This window comes from Diadema setosum, chromosome 11, assembly GCF_964275005.1.
Source record: "Diadema setosum chromosome 11, eeDiaSeto1, whole genome shotgun sequence".
Classification (NCBI taxonomy): domain Eukaryota; kingdom Metazoa; phylum Echinodermata; class Echinoidea; order Diadematoida; family Diadematidae; genus Diadema; species Diadema setosum.
This window is the reverse complement of record NC_092695.1, coordinates 8,740,533-8,761,262: the sequence shown is the minus strand read 5'-3', so window position 1 is coordinate 8,761,262 and position 20,730 is coordinate 8,740,533. Positions and strand designations below refer to the sequence as shown.

General features: G+C 42.5%; 1 protein-coding gene across 1 annotated transcript in view; it reads right to left on the bottom strand.

The window, feature by feature from the left end:
• LOC140235005 (semaphorin-5B-like) overlaps positions 1–20,730 on the bottom strand; it is a 107,202-nt gene that overhangs the window by 14,417 nt on the left and 72,055 nt on the right. The window contains 1 exon segment of the mRNA XM_072315041.1: positions 17,704–17,809. Coding sequence (XP_072171142.1) covers positions 17,704–17,809 — 106 coding nt within the window.

The window sequence follows — 20,730 nt, the reverse complement described above, 5'->3', positions numbered from 1 at the left end:
AACCTGTTGAAGACGAGTACCGGTACTGGTTACGTTATACAAATAATGCACAGGTGTGAGTGCACTAGTAATGATGCAGTGCACTCGAGGGTTTTTACAATGGTGTAACATGCACAACATTGTGAATACCCGAAAGTGACCTGCATTTCCACTCCATCACAAACTTAAACCTGTGCATTATTTGTTTTATAAAATAGGTCTTTAAAAACATTTCACATGTACCTTTATGGGTGAATACCAGTCAGCTACAACATGCTCAAAAGCCAAGATATTGGAAAAAATTTCCACACATACTTAGAAGTTGTTTACAGTAAATAAGTGATATGAACGCATGCTTGTAACTAATTGAGTGCACACCGCTAATGTATGCAATTGTGACATTGGTGAATGCGATCACGGCAAGCTACATTCACGCGCATATTTGAGCAAATTCTGAGCGGTTGTTAGTACTGGATGAAATGAAAGACTGATCATGCCATTGCTCTCAATAATAATAATAATAATAATAATAGCTAGTTTTTAAATCGCACATTTCAGACTTGCTAAGAATTGAATGCACCTTACAGATAATGATTTCCCTGGTAACTGGATACACTATTTCTGACCAGCACTGACAGTGCTCACTCTCCATTCCCTTGGAGAGCATTCCAGCTAGTTGCCATCTATCAGGCGCGCACATGCTGACCAACCTACATAAACATTCTCATCCTACCAGGTACCCATACTCCTGGGGTCCGTTTCATGAAAGTCTTAAGAGAGACTCTTCCCTCATAATATGATACACTTATGAGACTTCATGAAATGGATTTGAAAGTTTCATAGAGCTACATATGAGCGACTTTGGCCACTCTGAGATTTATGTAAAGACTTATATGTGAAGACTTCATGAAACAGACCCCTGGGTAAAGAGAGCAGCAATGTGGACAAAGTGCCTTGATGAAGGGCATGCATACCGGGCTTTGTTGGGCTCGAACCCACACCACACTCAAGTGATTCAGAGTCGAGCGATCTTATCCATTCTTATCCACTTTTATCCACTCCCAGCCAATCATTTGATTAGAGTACATATCACCATTTTATAATCCAAACTACAGGTGTCTAAGGGAAATGTGCCATTACAGTATTTAAAAAAAAAAAATCAGTTCATCCTTGACGAGTTAAGTACCTGTATATAAAATGTAGTCATGACTCTCACATTGGCTGTTGTTATCCAATCTTTTATTCCACCAAAATATCATCATTGTTGCAAAACTGGATGCACAGAAACAAATTTTAACTAAACAGATTCTTGGCCTGACTTACAGTGTACCAATACCCTTGAAATCAAATTTGTGTGCAGCTAGAATACACACATACACACACACACACACGCACACACACACACACACACACACAGCTTTAATTCATTTGTGATAGCCCCTGAAAGTATACATAATTTGATATGTCAGATCATATCTCTATAACAATGTGGCACTTGTGCTCTGTAAGCGCCGCTACTGATGTATGGAATACTCTAGCTATACGCTTACGTTTTTACGAATAATATCGAGATTCCATGTCGATCAGTTCGCGAGGTATTGATGGAAGTGCGGTGTGCATATCACTATCGTTTAAGACAGAAGAAAAATATTGATAGTGCGATCATTCGATTGAAAGAATCGGGTGATTGACTAGTCTATTTCAAGTCGTGTTTTTTTTTTCACTCTTTAAAATTAAAAAATTAATAAATAAAAATCAGCGTGACAAAAAATTATAATATTTTGCAGAGGGCTGTCTCAATTATATTCTACAAATACAGCAAACATAATACAGTTAAACTCGCATAAGTCGAACTTCTCGGGACTGAGCAAAACACATCGACTTAGGCGATTTTCAACTTGTGCGTAAGTCGAAAAAAATTCGACTTACAGTTACACCACACGTATATATGTGTATATATAATGTACATGTATGTTGTCTACTCTGGAGCCGAGAGCTGGGGCGGTGTGCCCGATTATATTTGCCCTTCAGCAAGACACTTTATCCACATTGATGCAGGCTAGGGCTCCACACTAACTTTTATTTTGGTGGCCTGATCGGGCCACCAAAATGATTGATTTTTATTTTTTGGTGGCCCGAAAAAAAAAAAACAAGCAAAACTAAATCGGTCCTACTAAACATAAAAAAATAAATATTAAGTATTACTGAAGTGATACATGACGGTACCCACGTCTAAAATAAATAAATAGAAAATGTAATCATCTTATACCGTTATTCTGAGTTCTGAGATTTAGCAAATAGGCTTATAGATTGTTATAAAAGTTGATGCCTATTTAGGTGGTCAAAGTTTACGTTTGAAATGAGAAAGTGGGAGATTTGCAGACATTTGTAAACATCCGACATTTGTTTTAGCTTCGTAAAGAGCCGAAAGTTACCGTTGTTTATTTCTGATTTTAAAAGCAATCATCCACCATTTACAAGTATTTTAACACCTTCAGGAGCCGAATGTTACCGTTAATCATTTTCAAATGTAAAAAAAAAAGCAACCGACATTCATTATTGGATCTTCCGGAGCAGCTGAATATCATCCTTATTCATTTCCGAACGTGAAAGCAAACATCCGCTTTTTATTTTATCATCTAACTGAGCCGATTGATACCGTAAGGGTTAATCATTTCCAAATGTAAAAGAAACAACCTGTGACTTATATTTTAGCATCGTATGGAGCAGAATAATACCGTTATTCGATCTCCAAATTCAAAAGCAAACACCCGACATTTATTTTATGATAGTAAGGAGCCGAATGTTACTGCTGTCCACTTCCGAAAGTGAAATGAATCATCTGACAATTATTTCAGCATCGTAAGGAGCCGAATGTTATACTGTTTTTCATATTCGAACGTCAAGGTAGACATCCGACATTTACTTTACCATCAAACGCAGCTTAATGTTATTGTTATTCATTTCGAAATGTTGAATAGCAAATGTCTGATATTTATTTTAGCATCTTGATTATGGAGCAGAATATCACTGCTTTTCACTTCGGAACGTAAAAGCAATCATCTGACATTTATTTTGGCATCTTCCGGAGCCGAATGTTACATGCTATTTACTTTCGAACGTAAAAGCGAACATTCGGCATTTATTTCATCATCGTACGGAGTTGAATATTATTGTTATTCTTTTCCGAATGCCAAAGCAAACATTCAGCATTTATTTTAACATCTTCCGGAGCTGAATGTTATTGCTATTTACTTTCGAACATAAAAGCAAACATCAGACATTTATTTTATCATCGGACGGAGTTGAATACTATTGTTATTCATTTCCGAACGTCAAAGCAAATATCAAACATTAACCTTACCATCAAACGCAGCTAAATGGTACTGTTATTCATTTCGAAATTTAAAAGCAAACATCCGACAGTTATTATTTAGCATCGTATGGAGAAGAATATCACTGCTACATGTATTCACTTCCGAACGTAAAAACAATCGTCTGACATTTATTTTAGCATCTTCTGGAGCCGAACGTTATTGCTATTTACTTTCGAAAGTAAAAGCAAACATCCGACATTTATGTCATCGTCGTACGAAGTTGATTATTATTGCTATTCATTTCCGAACGTCAAAGGGATAATTCGACATTTACTTTAGCATCTTCCGGAGCTGAATGTTATTGTTATTTACTTTCGAACGTAAAAGTAAACATCCGGCATTTATTTTATCATCTTACGTAGTTGATCATTATTGTTATTCATTTCCGGACGTCAAAGGGATAATTGGACATTTACTTTATAGTGGGGCAGCTTAGCAAACCTATTGTGCATTTTGTGATACAAGCACCAAATCTGGCATAAATATACATTAACATATTGCAAACATTTTCAGATATTGGGCCACTTGGAATTCTTCCTTTATGTCCGCCATATTGGATTTCAAAATGGCCGCCATTTAAAATCTACATTTGTGATTATTTCTGGGTCTAATGCTGCTATTGATTTGATTCTGGTGTCTAAATGTATGTTGTTGTTTTTTTTGGGGGGAGGGGGCAAGGAAGCCTATTGTAACAATCTGCATTGCGTATTTTCACCAATGGGCCGCCATATTGGATTTCAAAATGGCCATTTGAAATCTACATTTGCGATTATATATGGGTCTAATGCTGCTATTGACTCGATTCTGGTGTCTACATGTATGTTTGTTTGTTTTGTTTTTTATTGGGGGGGGGGGCAAGAAATCCAATAGTAACAATCTGCATTGCGTATTTTCACCAATGGGCCGCCATATTGGATTTCAAAATGGCCGCCATTTGAAATCTATATTTGCGATTATCTCTGGGTCTAGTGCCGCTATTGACTCGATTCTGGTGTCTAAATGTATGTTTTGGGGGCAAAGAATCCAATGGTAACAATCTGCATTGCGTATTTTCACCAGTGGGCCGCCATATTGGATTTCAAAATGGCCGCCATTTGAAAACTACATTTGCGATTATCTCTGGGCCTAATGCTGCTATTTGATCGATTCTGGTTTCTAAATGTATGTTATTTTTGGGGGGCAAGCAATCCAATGGTAACAATCTGCATTGCGTATTTTCACCAATGGGTCGCCATATTGGATTTCAAAATGGCTGCTTTACAATACATGGCCGCTTCTCGATCTACAATGGTCGTTATCTTAGGATCTAATGACTTGATTCTGGTGGTGGTGGTGGTGGTAGTACCCATGGGTAGTAGTTGTAGTGGTAGCTGTAGTGGCAGTGATGATAACAGAAATGTTACATTGTTTCATCCAGGTTCATCGTGATGTGTGCATGCTGGAGACTGACGGTGCTTGTTTTTGTTCAAGACAGTTCCACCATGTCCAAGAGGTTTAGACTAGCTGAGCGAACTTCACCATCAACATCACCGCACCTCACCACAACTGACTGGAGGTTATGCCTCATATATTTAAAAGACAAAATGGAGACACTGACCAAACCTGACCAATCAAAGAGGAAAGACATTGATAGTGGGTACAGTTCACTCTCAGAGAACTTGATCAAATTCAGTGAACTTGGAGAGCTTCCAGGATCATTTCACTTGGAAAGACTCGATGATGGTCATGGCATTGAAGCTGCGATGGTTGCATATGGTGCACAGTATCACCAGACGTGCAGGCTCCAGTACAACATCAAACTACAGAGGGCACAAGAGAGAGAGAGAGAGCACTCAAGAAAGAAGAACAGAGCGATGAGGAACAATCTTTATGCAAACGCACCAGGGCAAAGTCACGTTCATCGAGTACAGAGAAGGCCCCAGAAACTTGTTTCTTCTGTGAATAACCTGCTGGGGCTAACAGTTTTCGGAAAGCTGCAACATTCCAAATGGACAGACGGTTGCGTGCCTCTGCAACCCTTCTTGGTGATACAAAACTGCTTGGCCGTCTCAGTGGTGGGGACATGGTAGCGTTGGACGCCAGTATCACCCACAGTGCTTGATAGGACTTTTCAACCGCACAAGAAAGGTCTAGTCAACAGGACCACAGGACTCAGACCAAGAGCCGGCAATGTCGGCAGTTGTCTTCGCTGAACTCGTCCCCTACATTGAAGAAACCAGACAAGTTGAGGAGAAGGCACCAGTATTCAGATTGGCCGATCTTGTCCACCTCTATCAGTCCAGAATGGAACAGTTTGGAGTGCAGCTCGACACGAGAGTCCACTCCACACGACTGAAACTGAGCTGCTATTTCAGTTTTCAGGGCGCACACCAAGGGGAGAGACATCCTGATGGCTTTTGAAGATCTCGGTGCTGCTCTTGACAAAGCCTGCGAGCTGGACAGTGATTGTGGGTGCAGTCCATGTCTTGCCCGTACAGCACACATTGTTCGCAGTCACATGTTTTGAGAAGCCAAGCCATTCACAGGATTCCCTGAAGGATGTCAAGAAGAATCTGAGCCACTGTTGCTGCTTGCCCTAGTCAGCATGATCCTAGAGGGACCCAGCATCAAGGACCAGACGGCAGAAACTAACCCTGCAGCACTTACCACACCCCAGATACTGAAGTTCAACAGCATCAAACACAAGCGAACATGTGGCACCACATCATCCACCTGTGTCAGGCACAGTGTTGCACAGGAGAGCTCACTTCCAACATACATAAGGATGACGTTGCATGCTCATAGACGCAAGAAGGAATTTGTCAACAGACAATTATACGTTGGCCTGAGTATTCTCCCTCTCGTCATAGACCAGAGGAGACTTCAAACAGCAGACTGATGAAGAATACCAATGCAAAAACAAGTCCTGGAAGACAACACTGGTACAGTGGACAATGAAAACATCTTGGGCTGCATTTCATGCCAGCCGACAGCCACCAGATGCTCGACAGTCATCTGCCCCACGTCGCTGCTTCCACTCTTCTTGAAAAGTGCCCACACTGTGGCCATGATCCGGCATTCAATGGACGTTGTGAAAAATGGTGTAGAACACCTGAATCCTGGACAGACACCAGTGGTCACCTTTGATCATTCACTGTTTGTTTTGGCCAAGCAGATACAGTGGAAGTGGCCAGAGAGTTATGGTGAGGACCACATAGTGTTGATGTTTGGTGGTCTCCACATAGAGATGGCCACACTGAAAACACTGGGGGACTGGCTGCAAGGGAGTGGTTGGGTGCAAGCACTTGTGCAAACTGAGATTGCGATCGTGACAGCAGGGACAGCAAACTCATTCCTGCGAGCATCTCATGTCTTGCGCACAAGAAGAGCACATCAAGTGACTGCAGCAGCACTGTACATCCTGCAACACCATGCCTAAAACCACTACTGTCTGGGAGAAACCAGGGATGCAGGGGACCTTCCCGCGTTTGAAGACTGGTGTCGCCAGAGACGAGACAACATCCCCCAGTTTCGCTACTGGGCAACTGTGCTGGAACTAGAACTGTTGGTTCTGGTGTATGTGCGTTCTCTCAGGTAGGGATCGTGGATGATGTACGTCGATGCTCTGACAGAGCTATTCCCCTGGTTCCACGCACTAGATCATACCCACTATGCTAGGTGGATACTATTGCACCTAAAGGACATGGCCGAACCCACTACCAAACACCCAGACGTAGCCAGGAAATTCAGTGAAGGCCACTTCACAGTTCAGACAACACAGAGGGTGTTCTCTTCAATCCCGATTGACCAGGCACATTAGCAGAATAATTTCTGCATCAAAGGAGACGGTGGCGCAGCTGGGCTCACTGACAACCCTAGTGCCCTTCGTGGCTGGATGGTTGCGGGACCGGAAGTTGCTAGGGTGATCGAAGAATTCCAAGACGGGAACCAATACTGTAGACCGCAAACAGCAGACACACATCATCATTTCAAATGTTGCACCAGCACCGTCAGTCTACAAGCATGCATGCGTCACGATGAACCTGGCATGACACAATGTAACATTTCTGTCATCATCACGGTCACTACAGCTACCACTACAACTACTACCCATAGGTACTACTACCACCACCACCAGAATCAAGTCATTAGATCCAAAGATAACGACAAATGTAGATCGAGAAGAGGCCATGTAATGTACAGCAGCCATTTTGAAATCCAATATGGCGGCCCATTGGTGAAAATGCAGATTGTTGCCATTATATTCCTTGCCCCCCAAAAACATACATTTAGAAACCAGAATCGAGTCAATAGCAGCATTAGACCCAGAGATGATCGCAAATGTAGATTTCAAATGGCGGCCATTTTGAAATCCAATATGGCGGCCCATTGGTAAAAATACGCAATGCAGATTGTTACCATTGGACTTCTTGCCCCAAAAAACATACATTTACATACCAGAATCGAGTCAATAGCGGCATTAGACCCAGAGATAATCGCAAATGTGGATTTCAAATGGCTGCCATTTTGAAATCCAATATGGCGGCCTATTGGTGAAAATACGCAATGCAGATTGTTACCATTGGATTCCTTGCCCCCCCCCCCCCAAAAAAAAAAAAAACAACAACAACAACAAAAAACCGTACAATTAGACACCAGAATCGAGTCAATAGCAGCATTAGACCAAGAGATAATCGCAAATGTAGACTTCGATGGCGGCCATTTTGAAATCCAATATGGCGGACATAAAAAGAGAATTCCGAGTGGCCCAATATCTAAAAATGTTTGCAACATGTTAATGTACATGTGTGCCAAATTTGGTGCTTGTATCACAAAATGCACAATTCCTTTGAAAAATCGAGCTAAACCGCCCCACTATTAGCATCTTCCGGAGATGAATGTTATTGTTATTTACTTTCGAACGAAAAAGTAAACATCCGGCATTTATTTCATCATCGTATGGAGTTGAATATCATTATTATTCATATCCGAACGTCAAAGCAAACATTCGACATTTATTTCAGCATCTTCCGGAGCCGTATTTTATCCTTATTCATTTCCGAACGCAAAATCAAATATCTTACATTAATTTCAGCACCGTACGGAAGTGAATCTTACCATTATTCATTTCCAAAAGTATAAGCAAACATCCGACATTTATTTTAGTATTATATGGAGTCGAATATTACCGTTATTCATTTCCAAAATTAAGAGCAAACATCTCACATTTATTCTAGCATCTTATGGAGCCGATTGTTATGGCTGTTCATTTCCAAAACTGAAGGCAAACATCCGCCTTTTTTGGAGTTCTTGCGTTACCTATCGTTAATGTTAACGAAACATCGTTAATTTGCGGTAGGGATCGTTACTCATCGTTACTACAACCGTTAATTTTCCCGATCGTTAGTTTGCGTTACTAACGAGTCAGGTGAAACCGCTTGCGTTAATGAAACGTTAATGTTTATTAACGCATATTATGTAAACAAAAACTGACGTCTCGTGATTTTGACAGTGATTTATTACACAATAACATCTTATTCGACTTAGGCACAGTGAATTCAATGGTTTTTCCGTGAAAGCGTTCTTGGAATTTCATCGACTTAAGGCCCCCTCACACCTGAGTGAATTGCCTGAAATATGACTTGCGATGGCTGGCGAAAGGCATTTTTGGAAAAATCGTTTTCAATAGTAATTGATAGTAAGTCATATTTACCCTTCGTGTTTGGGTTCGTACAACTTCTGAACTAACAGTTGCGATTATTCAAATTCGCACGGGATTTTTGAACATGTTTAAAATTTCCCGACGAATTGAAAAATCGTCTGTCATTCGCATCTCTTATTTAGTCTGCGGTAATCGTTCGTTTATCGTTCGTGTGCTATTGTCACGCATAGTCCCTCATCGCGCTTTTGCCAAGGTGGACCGATCTCGAAAGAACTCTAAACGAAGCAACACGATGACTAAATATGACTTGCGCATAGAAACGAAGATACTATGACAAACGTATTTTCGCTTGCCATCTTCTATGCGAAGGGAAACTAAGATTGACTTTTACTGAATTTGAAAGGCGATGCATACACGAAGGCAAGTCTAAGAGATACTATGACAAACTATGGATTGCGAAGTGATACGAATACGAGCGAATGACCTGACGAAAAAATTGGCGAATGCTGAGCTGCTCTATGTGACCAGCCACTCGCCACGCAACTCATATATTGTTATAAACATTCCACCTGAAAGTTTCAAAGTATCTTCAGAAAAATAGAAGATGCAGCCCGCCTCAGAGTCCAGTATTTACTGGCAATGGGTCAGAATGATATTATACATCAGCAGCTGAACCTACACCAGTTCATCAGAGGCCGCTTCAGATGGAGACGAGGCTTCAGACGACGTCGTATCTGGAGAAGGACGTGACTGAACCCGGCCAGAAGAAGGGCTTTTGGAATCTGTTATGTATGATTATGCACTGTTGGCTTGCCATAGTGTGGTTGCTATGACGACGGGCTCCGAATAAATGATGGCTACTAACGGGACGTGTCCGTGTCCATTGTCGTTTGTCACATAGTAAGAACACAACAAAACTGGCGACGAGGACGGGATATTTGTGACATTCGACTCTCTAAGTTGTAGGGGTGTAGCTAGCACAATGGCGAGTGCAAATTTGGGGCAGAACAGGGTATTTTTGCCACCGTTTAGTTCCAGCTACGACGACACGGAAGACTGGGACTGTTACGTCGAGCGGTTCGAACTTTACCTATTAGCAAATGGGCTCGCGGTGCCTGATGAGCCAGTACAGAGCGCACGCGATCGCACAGAGGAGCGGGACCTAGCATTAGCAAAGCAGGTCACTGCCATGTTCTTACATTCTATCGGACCGAAATACTACAGTCTTGTACGAGACTTAGTAGCACCAGCCACCCCACAATCGAAGTCCTATAACGAACTGAAGATGGTTTTGCGACGTCATTTGAAATCGACACCCATGGTTGTAGCGGAGCGACGAAAGTTCATCCGTCGTGATCAAGCGCCCGACGAGTCGACGAGTGACTACGTGGTTCAGCTGAAACATTTGAGCTTGAACTGCCAATACGGGGACAAGCTCGATGAACAGCTTCGCGATAGATTCATCAGTGGCATTTCCCACGAGCCAACTTCGCTGAAGTTAATGGAAAAGGCAACGGAAAACCCCAGACTTTCGTTCAGAGAAGCGGTGGACTACGCGCTACAGAGAGAAACAGCAGCGGGAGAGGCCCGTGCTATGCGGAACCAGAGTTCGCGGAATGGCATAGATTACAGCGGCGCTAGACCAGGAACCAGGACCAGCACCACTGTGAACGCGGTCTACGGTAAGCCGCACGGTTCTACAGGCAGCGGTAACCGCGGGAGGAAGGAACAACGCGAGTGCTATCGTTGTGGGAGGAACCATGCACCTGATCAGTGTTGGTTTAAGTCAGCAACTTGCAGATGCTGTCAGAAGAAAGGACACATTGAAAGGAAGTGCCGGAGTAAGCCAAAACCGATGAAAAATCAGAACAAAGAACACACAGACTCTAGATCCAAGACTAAGTCAAAGACTAAAGCAAACGAAGGACAGAAAAGGAAAGGTGGTATTCATAATGTAAAGGAAAGTCGTGAATACAATGATATGTCTGGAAACAGTGAGACTGAGAGTGAGCGTGATTGTTCTGACAAAGAAAGTGATGTTGAGTACGATCGCACTATGTTCAAGTTGAGGACTGAGAGTAGTTCTAAGTTTAGGACTAGGTCCAGTTCTAGGACTGAGAGTGGTGCTATTTTGGCCCCCATTGAGATTGAAGGTAAATTGACACGAATGGAAGTCGATACAGGGTCAAGCGTAAGCATCATACCACTGTCGTACTATGAAAAGCATTTGTCCCACTTGAAAATGGACCAGACTGAGAAGTCGTTTGTGAGTTTCACAGGAGAAACAGTTGAGCCTGTTGGTAAGGTCCAAGTCCAGGTTAGGTATGGAACGTACCAAGGTAGACTAGCCCTGTATGTACTGGAATGTACAGAGTACATGTTGCTAGGTCGTGAGTGGTTAGGAGTAATACCACTAGACTGGAAGTCGTTAGTCCAGACAAGTCTTGGTACTAGTACATTGGACCAGAAAGTGAACGTGCATAGGCTAAGCGATCAAGTAGTTCAGAAACACGAGAAGCTATTCGATGGACAGCTAGGTAAATTGTCCCATGCAAAGGCTAGCATAAGGGTGAAAGATGATGCTACACCAGTGAGGACTAAGCCCTACAAAGTCCCGTACGCACTAAAGGCAGGTGTTGAACAAGAACTAGACCGATTGGAGAAGTGTGGAGTACTTACACCAATAGAACACAGTGAATGGAGCACAGGCATAGTGCCTGTCCCTAAGAAAGATGGAACAGTTAGGCTGTGTGGAAACTACAAGTGCACCGTCAACCCAGTGCTTAGTTCAGTGGCACCACCCAACATAAATGTCGATGACATTTTGTCAAGTCTGAGTGGAGGAGTAACTTTTTCGAAGTTAGACCTAGCCCATGCCTACAATCAAATGGAACTAGATGAAAACTCCAAACAGTACTTAGTACTATCAACACACAAGGGTTTGTTCAAGCAGAATAGACTAGTGTTTGGGATTACCACAGCACCGGCAATTTGGCAGAACGCGATAGATCAGGTTTTGCAAGGATTACCGGGAGTACAGGTGTACCTAGACGATATTCTCGTTACGGGTAGTTCGCAAGAAGAGCACATGAGAAATTTGGACGCAGTGCTCACGCGCTTAGAGCAACGCGGTCTGAAGCTCAAAAAGGAGAAATGCGAGTTCGAGTGCAACTCTGTGGAGTTTCTAGGACATCGTATAGATGCGCAAGGTGTACACACTGTTGAGGAGAAGGTGAAGCAGATTGTGAATCTCCCTAGACCAACTGATGTGTCGCAGTTACGATCGTACCTAGGGTTGTTGAACTACTATCGCAAGTATGTTTCAAATTTAGCGCACGTGATCGCCCCGCTCACAGATCTTTTGAAATCTGATCGGAAGTTCGCTTGGAGCGAAGAAGCAGAAACGGCATTCAAACGCTCGAAAGAACTGCTGCAAGCGTCAGATTGTTTGATCCACTATGATCCACAGTTGCCGATCTCCATCGCAACGGATGCGAGTCCGATAGGCATAGGCGCAGTATTGTCGCACGTACTACCAGACGGAACTGAAAGACCGATACAGTTTGCGTCCAGGTCGCTCACGAAAACGGAAAGAAAATATCCTCAGATCGAGCGAGAAGCGTTAGCAATCATATTCGCGCTTCGCAAGTTCTACATGTACATCTATGGCCGCAGGTTTACGCTTATTACCGATAATAAGCCGCTCACAGCACTGCTAGGCCCGTACAAGAGTTTGCCTACATTAGCAGCGGAACGCATGCAAAGATGGGCTATGTACCTCGCAGGCTTTGATTACGAGATACGCTACCGCACATCAAAGGCCAATGCAAATGCAGACTGCTTTTCAAGGCTACCGGACTCAAACGAGAAACGCGAAGGTCGTGAACCAGGAAATGTTTCGGTTTGTCATGTGGACATGCTACCGACAACACACGAGGAATTGCGTAATGCAACGCGCAAAGACCCGATCTTGTCCAAAGTGCTCAGATATACTTTGGATGGATGGCCAAAGCAGCTACCTACAGAAGAAAGCGAGCTAAAGACATTCTTCATGCGTAGAACAGAAATCACAATCGAGCAAGGCATACTCATGTGGGGAATGCGAATCATCATCCCTCACAAAATGCAGAAGGCAGTCCTTGCGGAATTGCATCAAGGACATCTCGGAGTAGTAAAAATGAAATCAATCGCACGAAGCTACGTATGGTGGCCGCACCTCGATTCCCAGATCGAGGAATGCACAAAGCGATGCGAAACATGTCAGGTTGTGCAAAATCAGCCAGCGCAAACACTCTTACATCCATGGATTCCAGCGTCCAAACCGATGGAAAGAATCCATGTGGACTTTGCCGGACCATTCGAAGGTCTCACCTACATGGTCATAGTAGACGCATACTTGAAATGGCCAGAGGTATTCATCATGCCGAGTATCACATCAGAGCGCACCATTGATACTCTCCGAAGCGTATTTGCTAGGTATGGACTACCACAAATCATCGTAACTGACAACGGAAGTCAGTTCACCTCCGCTGAATTCCAAGAGTTTGTACACATGAACGGCATAAAGCACAAGCGCAGCGCACCGTACCATCCGAGTACAAATGGTCAAGCAGAGCGTTTTGTCCAGACACTCAAACAGTCCATGCGCGCCTCAAGATCTGATGGAGGATCTGCACAAGCGAAGCTAGATAGATTCTTGCTGGCCTACCGCAATGCAGCACATAGTGTCACGGGGGAATCACCTGCTTCACTCTTCATGAAAAGGCAGTTGCGCATGAGACTAGATAACTTGCGTCCTAACATCGAACGTCGATATGCTGAACAGCTGCATTACCAGGCATCTCTCAGAGATAAGCGCGGCAAAGCAATCAAAATGCGCGAGTTTGCAGTAGGACAATCCATACTCGCTAGGGACTACACAGGAAAGCGTAAATGGGTCCCGGGAGTGGTTGTAGAGAGAGAAGGTCCGCTCATGTACAAAGTACAAGTACAAACAGGATTTTGGAGAAGGCATGTAGATCAGTTGCTTTCTAGATTAGAAACGGAAGAAGACTCACAAGATCAGAGTCAGTTAGGGAACAAAGAGTTTGATCCTACACGAGACCCAGACAGTTCAAGACCCAGCAGGTCTGTCTTAAGGGACACATTTGTCTTGCCTAGGTCTGTAGAAGAACATCCCTTGGGTTCTCAAAACACACCAGTTCGAGTACCTGAAACCTTACGTCAACAAGACAACGTAGATACTCAGAGTGAACCTGATGTACAAGGAGCTGAAGTAGAACAGTCTCCTACGCAAGTGTTGAGAAGGTCTCAGAGAAAGAGAAAACCACCAGATAGATTTTCTTACTGAATAGAGGCGTACAGGAGTTGACACGAAGAAGGATGTTTAATCACAACTCAGTGATTAAGGAGTTAATTTTGGTGTTTAAATCATTCAGATGATTGTTGTTTCGATGTTAACAGAAAAAGGTGTTATATTTAGCTGGATATGAAGTAATATCCCGAGGTTTTTGGTTAAGTTTAGTAGTTTATGTATATACATTATCAGCAACAAAACAGATTACAGATGTTTTGTATACAAGCAAAATAAATAACAACGGAATTACAAATGTTTTTGAACAAGTATTCTGTGTCAGTTGAATGGACCATACATGTATATCTATTGCTGGAGATATTGAACTGGTTACATATCGCATATCCACTTAACCCCAAAAGTTTGATACAGTAGGAGTTATTCCGAATTTACATAGCAAACTGAGCAGTGAGCTTATAATGTGACATTATTCATAAGGAAACGAATAATGCTATTTACTGGTTGTTTTACTGGTTGTTTAACAGTTTTGTGATAATCAGGATCATTATACATACTGTGAAAAAAAAATAACTCAGACAACACATGGAAGTTGAAGTTCATGTACTTTATTTTGTATGTTACAGAATATACGATGTGAAATTTACGCATACAATTGCTGGAAAACAGCTTGTTTCGGTTAGTTGTGAGCAGTAGCCAAAAACAGAATTTTGTTATTATGTAAAGGATACTTTTTGCACTTTTTTCGTCAACAAAACAAAAACGGAACAACGTTGCTGAAGTTCAAGTGACATTTGATTATGATCACACAGTTGTGGGCTATATTTGTAAGTAAGAGACAATCTTTTTTGTGATGTCATGTTCTAATAACATGGTACTGCAGATGTACACAACATTGTATTATGGAAACCCTCACACCGGATGTCAAAAGACATTTTTGGATTGGCAGGGGGGAGAGTTGTTATGTATGATTATGCACTGTTGGCTTGCCATAGTGTGGTTGCTATGACGACGGGCTCCCAATAAAATGATGGCTACTAACGGGACGTGTCCGTGTCCATTGTCGTTTGTCACATAGTAAGAACACAACAGAATCTACGACCAGCTGTTGGTTGAGCTCCGAAGAGAAGACCCTTCGACTTTCAAGAAATTTCTCTGCATGCCCCCTGAACTCTACGATGAAATCCTGGAGAGGGTCAGAGGAAGAATCAGGAGGCAGTACACCTGGTACAGGGAGCCGCTGGAAGAAGGTCTCAAGTTGGCAGCTATACTCTCCGTCATCTTGTGTCTGGCACCAAGTACTCTGACATTAATTTGGGTGGAGGGTGCCAGAAAACACCCCATCTGTAGTGGTCAGGGAAGTGTGTCAGGCCATGTGACGAGTATGCAGATGAAGTCATGACAGCCCCTTCAACCCCTGATGGATGGAAACAACTTGCTGGAGGTGGATTCTACAAGCGGTGGAATTTTCCCCACTGTGTGGCAGCTATTGATGGCAAGCATGTGGCCATCAGAAAGCCTCCTCTGTCCGACTCGCTATGCTGCAACTACAAGGGCTTTTTAGTATAATCCTGTTGGCTATAGTGGACAGTGACTACAAATTTATCTGGTGCGATGTTGGTGGTAGGTATGATACAATAGGGGGTAGGGGGTAGGTCGAGTCAATTTAGGGGTACGTCAGATTTGTTATTACCTCACCTCCATTGTTACTGTTTCAATATTTATTTATTTTTTTGCTAAAATGATAGCAATAGGGGCAATTCATTTCAGTTTTTGCTTGATACCCTTTTTCTTCTAAAAAAAAACGTGCTTTAAGAATAATTAACAATATTGGATATTTATTTCACACAAATGATCTTTTGTGTAGAAGCAAAAACCTGAAACTGATTGATTGATTTTATTATTATTATTATTATTACTATCATCATTGTTATTATTATTTTATTTGGCAGAAAACATGCAATACATAATCAATTACAAAGCTCAAAACAATCAATCAATACAATAACACAAAAATACCTAAACACTGAACGCACCTGACAGGGCTGCCAGGCGTTGGGCAAGTTATCTAAATAACTGTAGTCCGCGGACCGCCCTAACGTATATCCCTTCCAGATGCATCCAGCGTTACATATTTATGTGCCACTGATTATCATAAAATATTCATAACTGTACTTTTTAAAATCTCTTGCCAAAAAAAATACAAACTATGTAACAATTTGTTTCATTATAATGTTGGTATTTTTATGTATAAATTTTCAATTGATGAGCTTTCTGACATTTTCGCACTTATGTTCATAAGAAACAACTCTTTTCATATCTACCCAACTCGTCATCGTGATGACTATCACCTTCCACGTACTCGCACAATTTTTGCGAAAAAAAAAATTTACAGGCAAAAAATACTGGAATCTTCCGGCTGATTTTACTGTTTATATTTGACGTCATTAAATGTGAATGTTGCGTGGATGATTTCTCTGGCCGCACTGCAATCTGGACTGACCTGGTCGCTTTTATACTCCCCGAGGAGCGCACACACACGTACGAGAACGCCTGATCTACATTCTTTTGTCTTCGTTTCCAATCGCACGCCATATCAAACCATTGCTCATTGTTCGTTCGTGTTATCGGGTCATATCAACCCTTCGCTCGCCTTCGGCCGCAATTTACTCAAAGAAGTGAACCGAAAATCGCTATCCTTCGCATGTCATATTTATCCTTCGCTTACCGTTCGTTAATCATATTTGACTTTAGTTTATAATCGGATGATTTGAAGGCAATTTTTATTTGAAATCGTTGAATTCGCCCGCATTTCGTGCGTTTTTCCCATTCGTCCCCCTTCGTCCCCCTACATTCGCTCAGGTGTGAGGGGGCTTTTAGGCGAGTATTCGACTTTAAAAATTCGACTTGTGAGTGAATTAATACACGTAAGTCAATGGGGAAAAATCTGGACTTTTTAAAATCATCCACTTGCGCGAATATTCGACATATGCACGTCGACTTAGGCGAGTTTAACTGTACTCAGAGTATTGGTACACTTTAATTGCCCAGCACTTCTGCTGCTAATGCTGTGTGAAATATAAGCCAGTAGAGGTGAGCTACTGAGCTACTACATTCACACCACGCATTACGACTTCAGTCCTTGAGCATACTACACCTCTACATAATTCACAAAATCTCTGGGAAGGTACAAAGTATATGTGATATGATTCTCACCTGCCTTATGCTAGAAAGTCAGAGTAAGGACCAAGTAGAGATGCGTCACACGATACAGACGATTAAAGACATGACAACAGAAACCGTGACATCTTAAATAATTTGTAAGCATGGGATTGCCATTCTTCCTGAGTTCTCAGAGACTGGCAAAGAAGGGGTGGAGAAAAGCAAAGTCTCACCTTCCACATTTGCAGCATAAATGCCTTCAACTGTTGTCATGTACACATTGTAATCACCGTTTGCTGCAGCAGGTGCTACAGCTAGTCCTGTAATTGTCTCATTTACCTTTAGGTCGAACATAGGAAGAGAAAAAGAGAATGAATCAGTCTGAGATACATGTATTGCAAGCCAACACCCCCCCCCCTTCCCAGCAAACACACCCTGATATACTGTATACGCCGAATATTTCGCGAAGTTTTTATTTTTGCGAATTTCGCGAGTGAGGTGCTATTCGCGAAATTAAAGACACGCGAAAATATTGACTCTGATCCCGATATGAATGCGACGTTATACGCGTGTACATGTCTCCATTCAGTGCAGGACGCGAACTCCACGATTGCGAATTCGACCACTCGCAAAATTGTCGGGAACTCCCAATTCGCGAAAATTTAGACTCGCGAAATATATGGCGTAAACAGTAAATTAAGGGGTAGCCCTCTTGAGGTTAAGATTTTCCCTACTCACCATGAGACTAATGATGATGAAATTTTTATTCTGTACAATCAAACCTGTCTTTTAACAGCCACCTGTCTAGAGTGGCTAGGTGCTTTGGTGTGGCCTCTTAAAGGGAACGCAAACCCAAAAAGCAATGTGGATTGAGTGAAAGCAGTAACATTAGTAGAACACATCAGCGAAAGTTTGAGGAAAATCGGGCAATCGATGCAAAAGCTATGATTTTTTTAAAAGTTTTGGTATTGAAACTGCTGGGTAAGGAGACTACTGGAGGATATGACGTATGTGTGGACTACAGCATAAACGAAATATAAAGGGAATTTAATAAAAATTCATTTTTTCACTAAAATTACACATTCCATCAACTGATATGTTAGGGGTAGCACTAATTATTCCCCCTACGTTCTGAAAGCGGTTAGTCAAGTGCTCTTTCATTTTGGTATAAAAGTGAATTTTTGTGGAATTCCTTCTATATTTTCTTTATATTGTTGTCCACTCATACGTCATAACCTCTAGCAGTCTCCTCATCTAACGGTTCCAACACCAAAAAATTTAAAAATTCATAACTTTTGCATCGATTGTCCGATTTTCCTCAATCTTTCACTGATGTGTTCTACCAATGTTAATGCTTTTAGTCAATCCACATTGCTCTTTGGGTTTGCGTTCCCTTTAATCTTCCCCCAGGGAGAAATTGTGTATCATACAGACTTTTCACTTAACACCTTCCTGCCAAAATGTCACCAGTAGCCACCCATTCATTTTTCCTCCATTGGGAAATATTTCACTGCATATCAGTGACAGATCCAAGATATAGGGAAATTATCATAATTTATTATTTACTATTCTTTTTGCTGGAGTTTCTGCATCTCACATAAGAGCTTTTTTTTAATGGGGGGGGGGAGGGGATGGGGTAACATTGTACTATATAAAAGTAAAGAGAACTATTCATAGAAGACAAAACTTTTGTACAATCTTTGATTTCTGAGAAAGAACAATTAGGAGGGTTTTGTTCTTGTTGAGTGATGTAGAAGTCCCTTGAGTATTTGAACAAGAGACCCAATTGGTCTTGTACTCACAAAGGTATTACAAGTAAAGAACGATGCGTTCGTACGAATGTCATTGTTCGTAAGAAGTCTGGAGTTCGTATATAGAGATTCGTAGATGGGGCACAGATTCTTAAGGCCGTGTCACACCTTTCCGGGCAAGCAACGCGGGCTTGTGACGAGGAGGTAGTTTCCAGCACGTAGAAGATTTTGCGCGGGCGAACAAGAATGTTTGCAGTTTTCGCACTTTTTTCTCACCTACTAGACGCGTGCTACTTAGCTTCTTCTTGCGTGCATTCCGTGTGACCTGCGTGAGAGCTTTGAAACCGATCCGTTTTCTGTTACGAGCGACTTATGGGTTCTGAGAAGTACCTGCCTTGGAGTTGCCTGCGAGGTGCTGCCGGTAAGGGTCTCCTACTGGTGTTCTGCATGTACCTTTGCGAGCGAACCCCCACGACTCACTCGGAACAAGTTTTGAGCATGCTCAAGGCCTTGTCATACCGTATCTGGGAAAGTTTTGCGGCTTGACTTGCGGGGAAACAAATTTGCTACCCGTAGCTCTCCGCAGTTGGTCCGCACCTGATAGTACCTAGCGCGTATCTCGCCTGTAGTTGCCCGGAGGTGCTCACGCAAGTCCGATTTAACCGCAGTCAGGTTTTGAGCATGACCAAAACCTTTTCCAGGTGAGTCGCGGGGATGCTGGGAGACGTCCACGCAGAACGCCAGTAGGAGGCCCTTAGCGGCAGCACTTCGCAGGCAACTCCCACGCAGATACTTCGCAGACCCCGTATGCAGCCAAGATAATGACATTCCGTGGGACTTCTGTCATTCCTTCAGAGGAATTCCTTTACTGAGTTGTCAGCACCCACGTGACTGATGCAAAGCTCACACAGTATACCCGCAAGTAGAATTTAAGTAGAATGCGTCCAGCAAGTACGACACATGCACTGATTCGCCCAAATCATTGTTCGCCCTCAGAAATTTCCGGTATGCTGGAAAATCCCTACACGCAACAAGCCTGCATAGCTTGCCCGGAAAGGTGTGACAGGGCCTAAACATGGTTGCGAGTAAAAAGATTTCCGTGCACACCTCCGGGTGACTACGGGTGGTTATACGCGCTATGGGTACTGTGCGGCTCATTCCGGGGATCTCCAGGTATTATAGTAAAAATTGTTCTTCACAAGTCGCACGCAAGGCTTGCCCGGAAAGGTGTGACACGGCCTTTACGGCCTTCTTTCGAATTTCGTATAACTACGAACGCTGTTCAATTCGCAAGAACAACTTAAGACCTTCCAGAGAAACAAAATGATTTTCAGTTAATCAATGGAACTAGAATTTGTACGTTTTTCGTAAGAATGCCTTGAGTTATTCTTTCGTCAGACTTACAGCCATATTACGATTTCTTTTTGTGGTAAGATGGTCGTACTTGCAAATCACGGCACTCTCAAGTCATTCGTAAGAAGATTTTACGATTTTTTGTATATTCTGCCG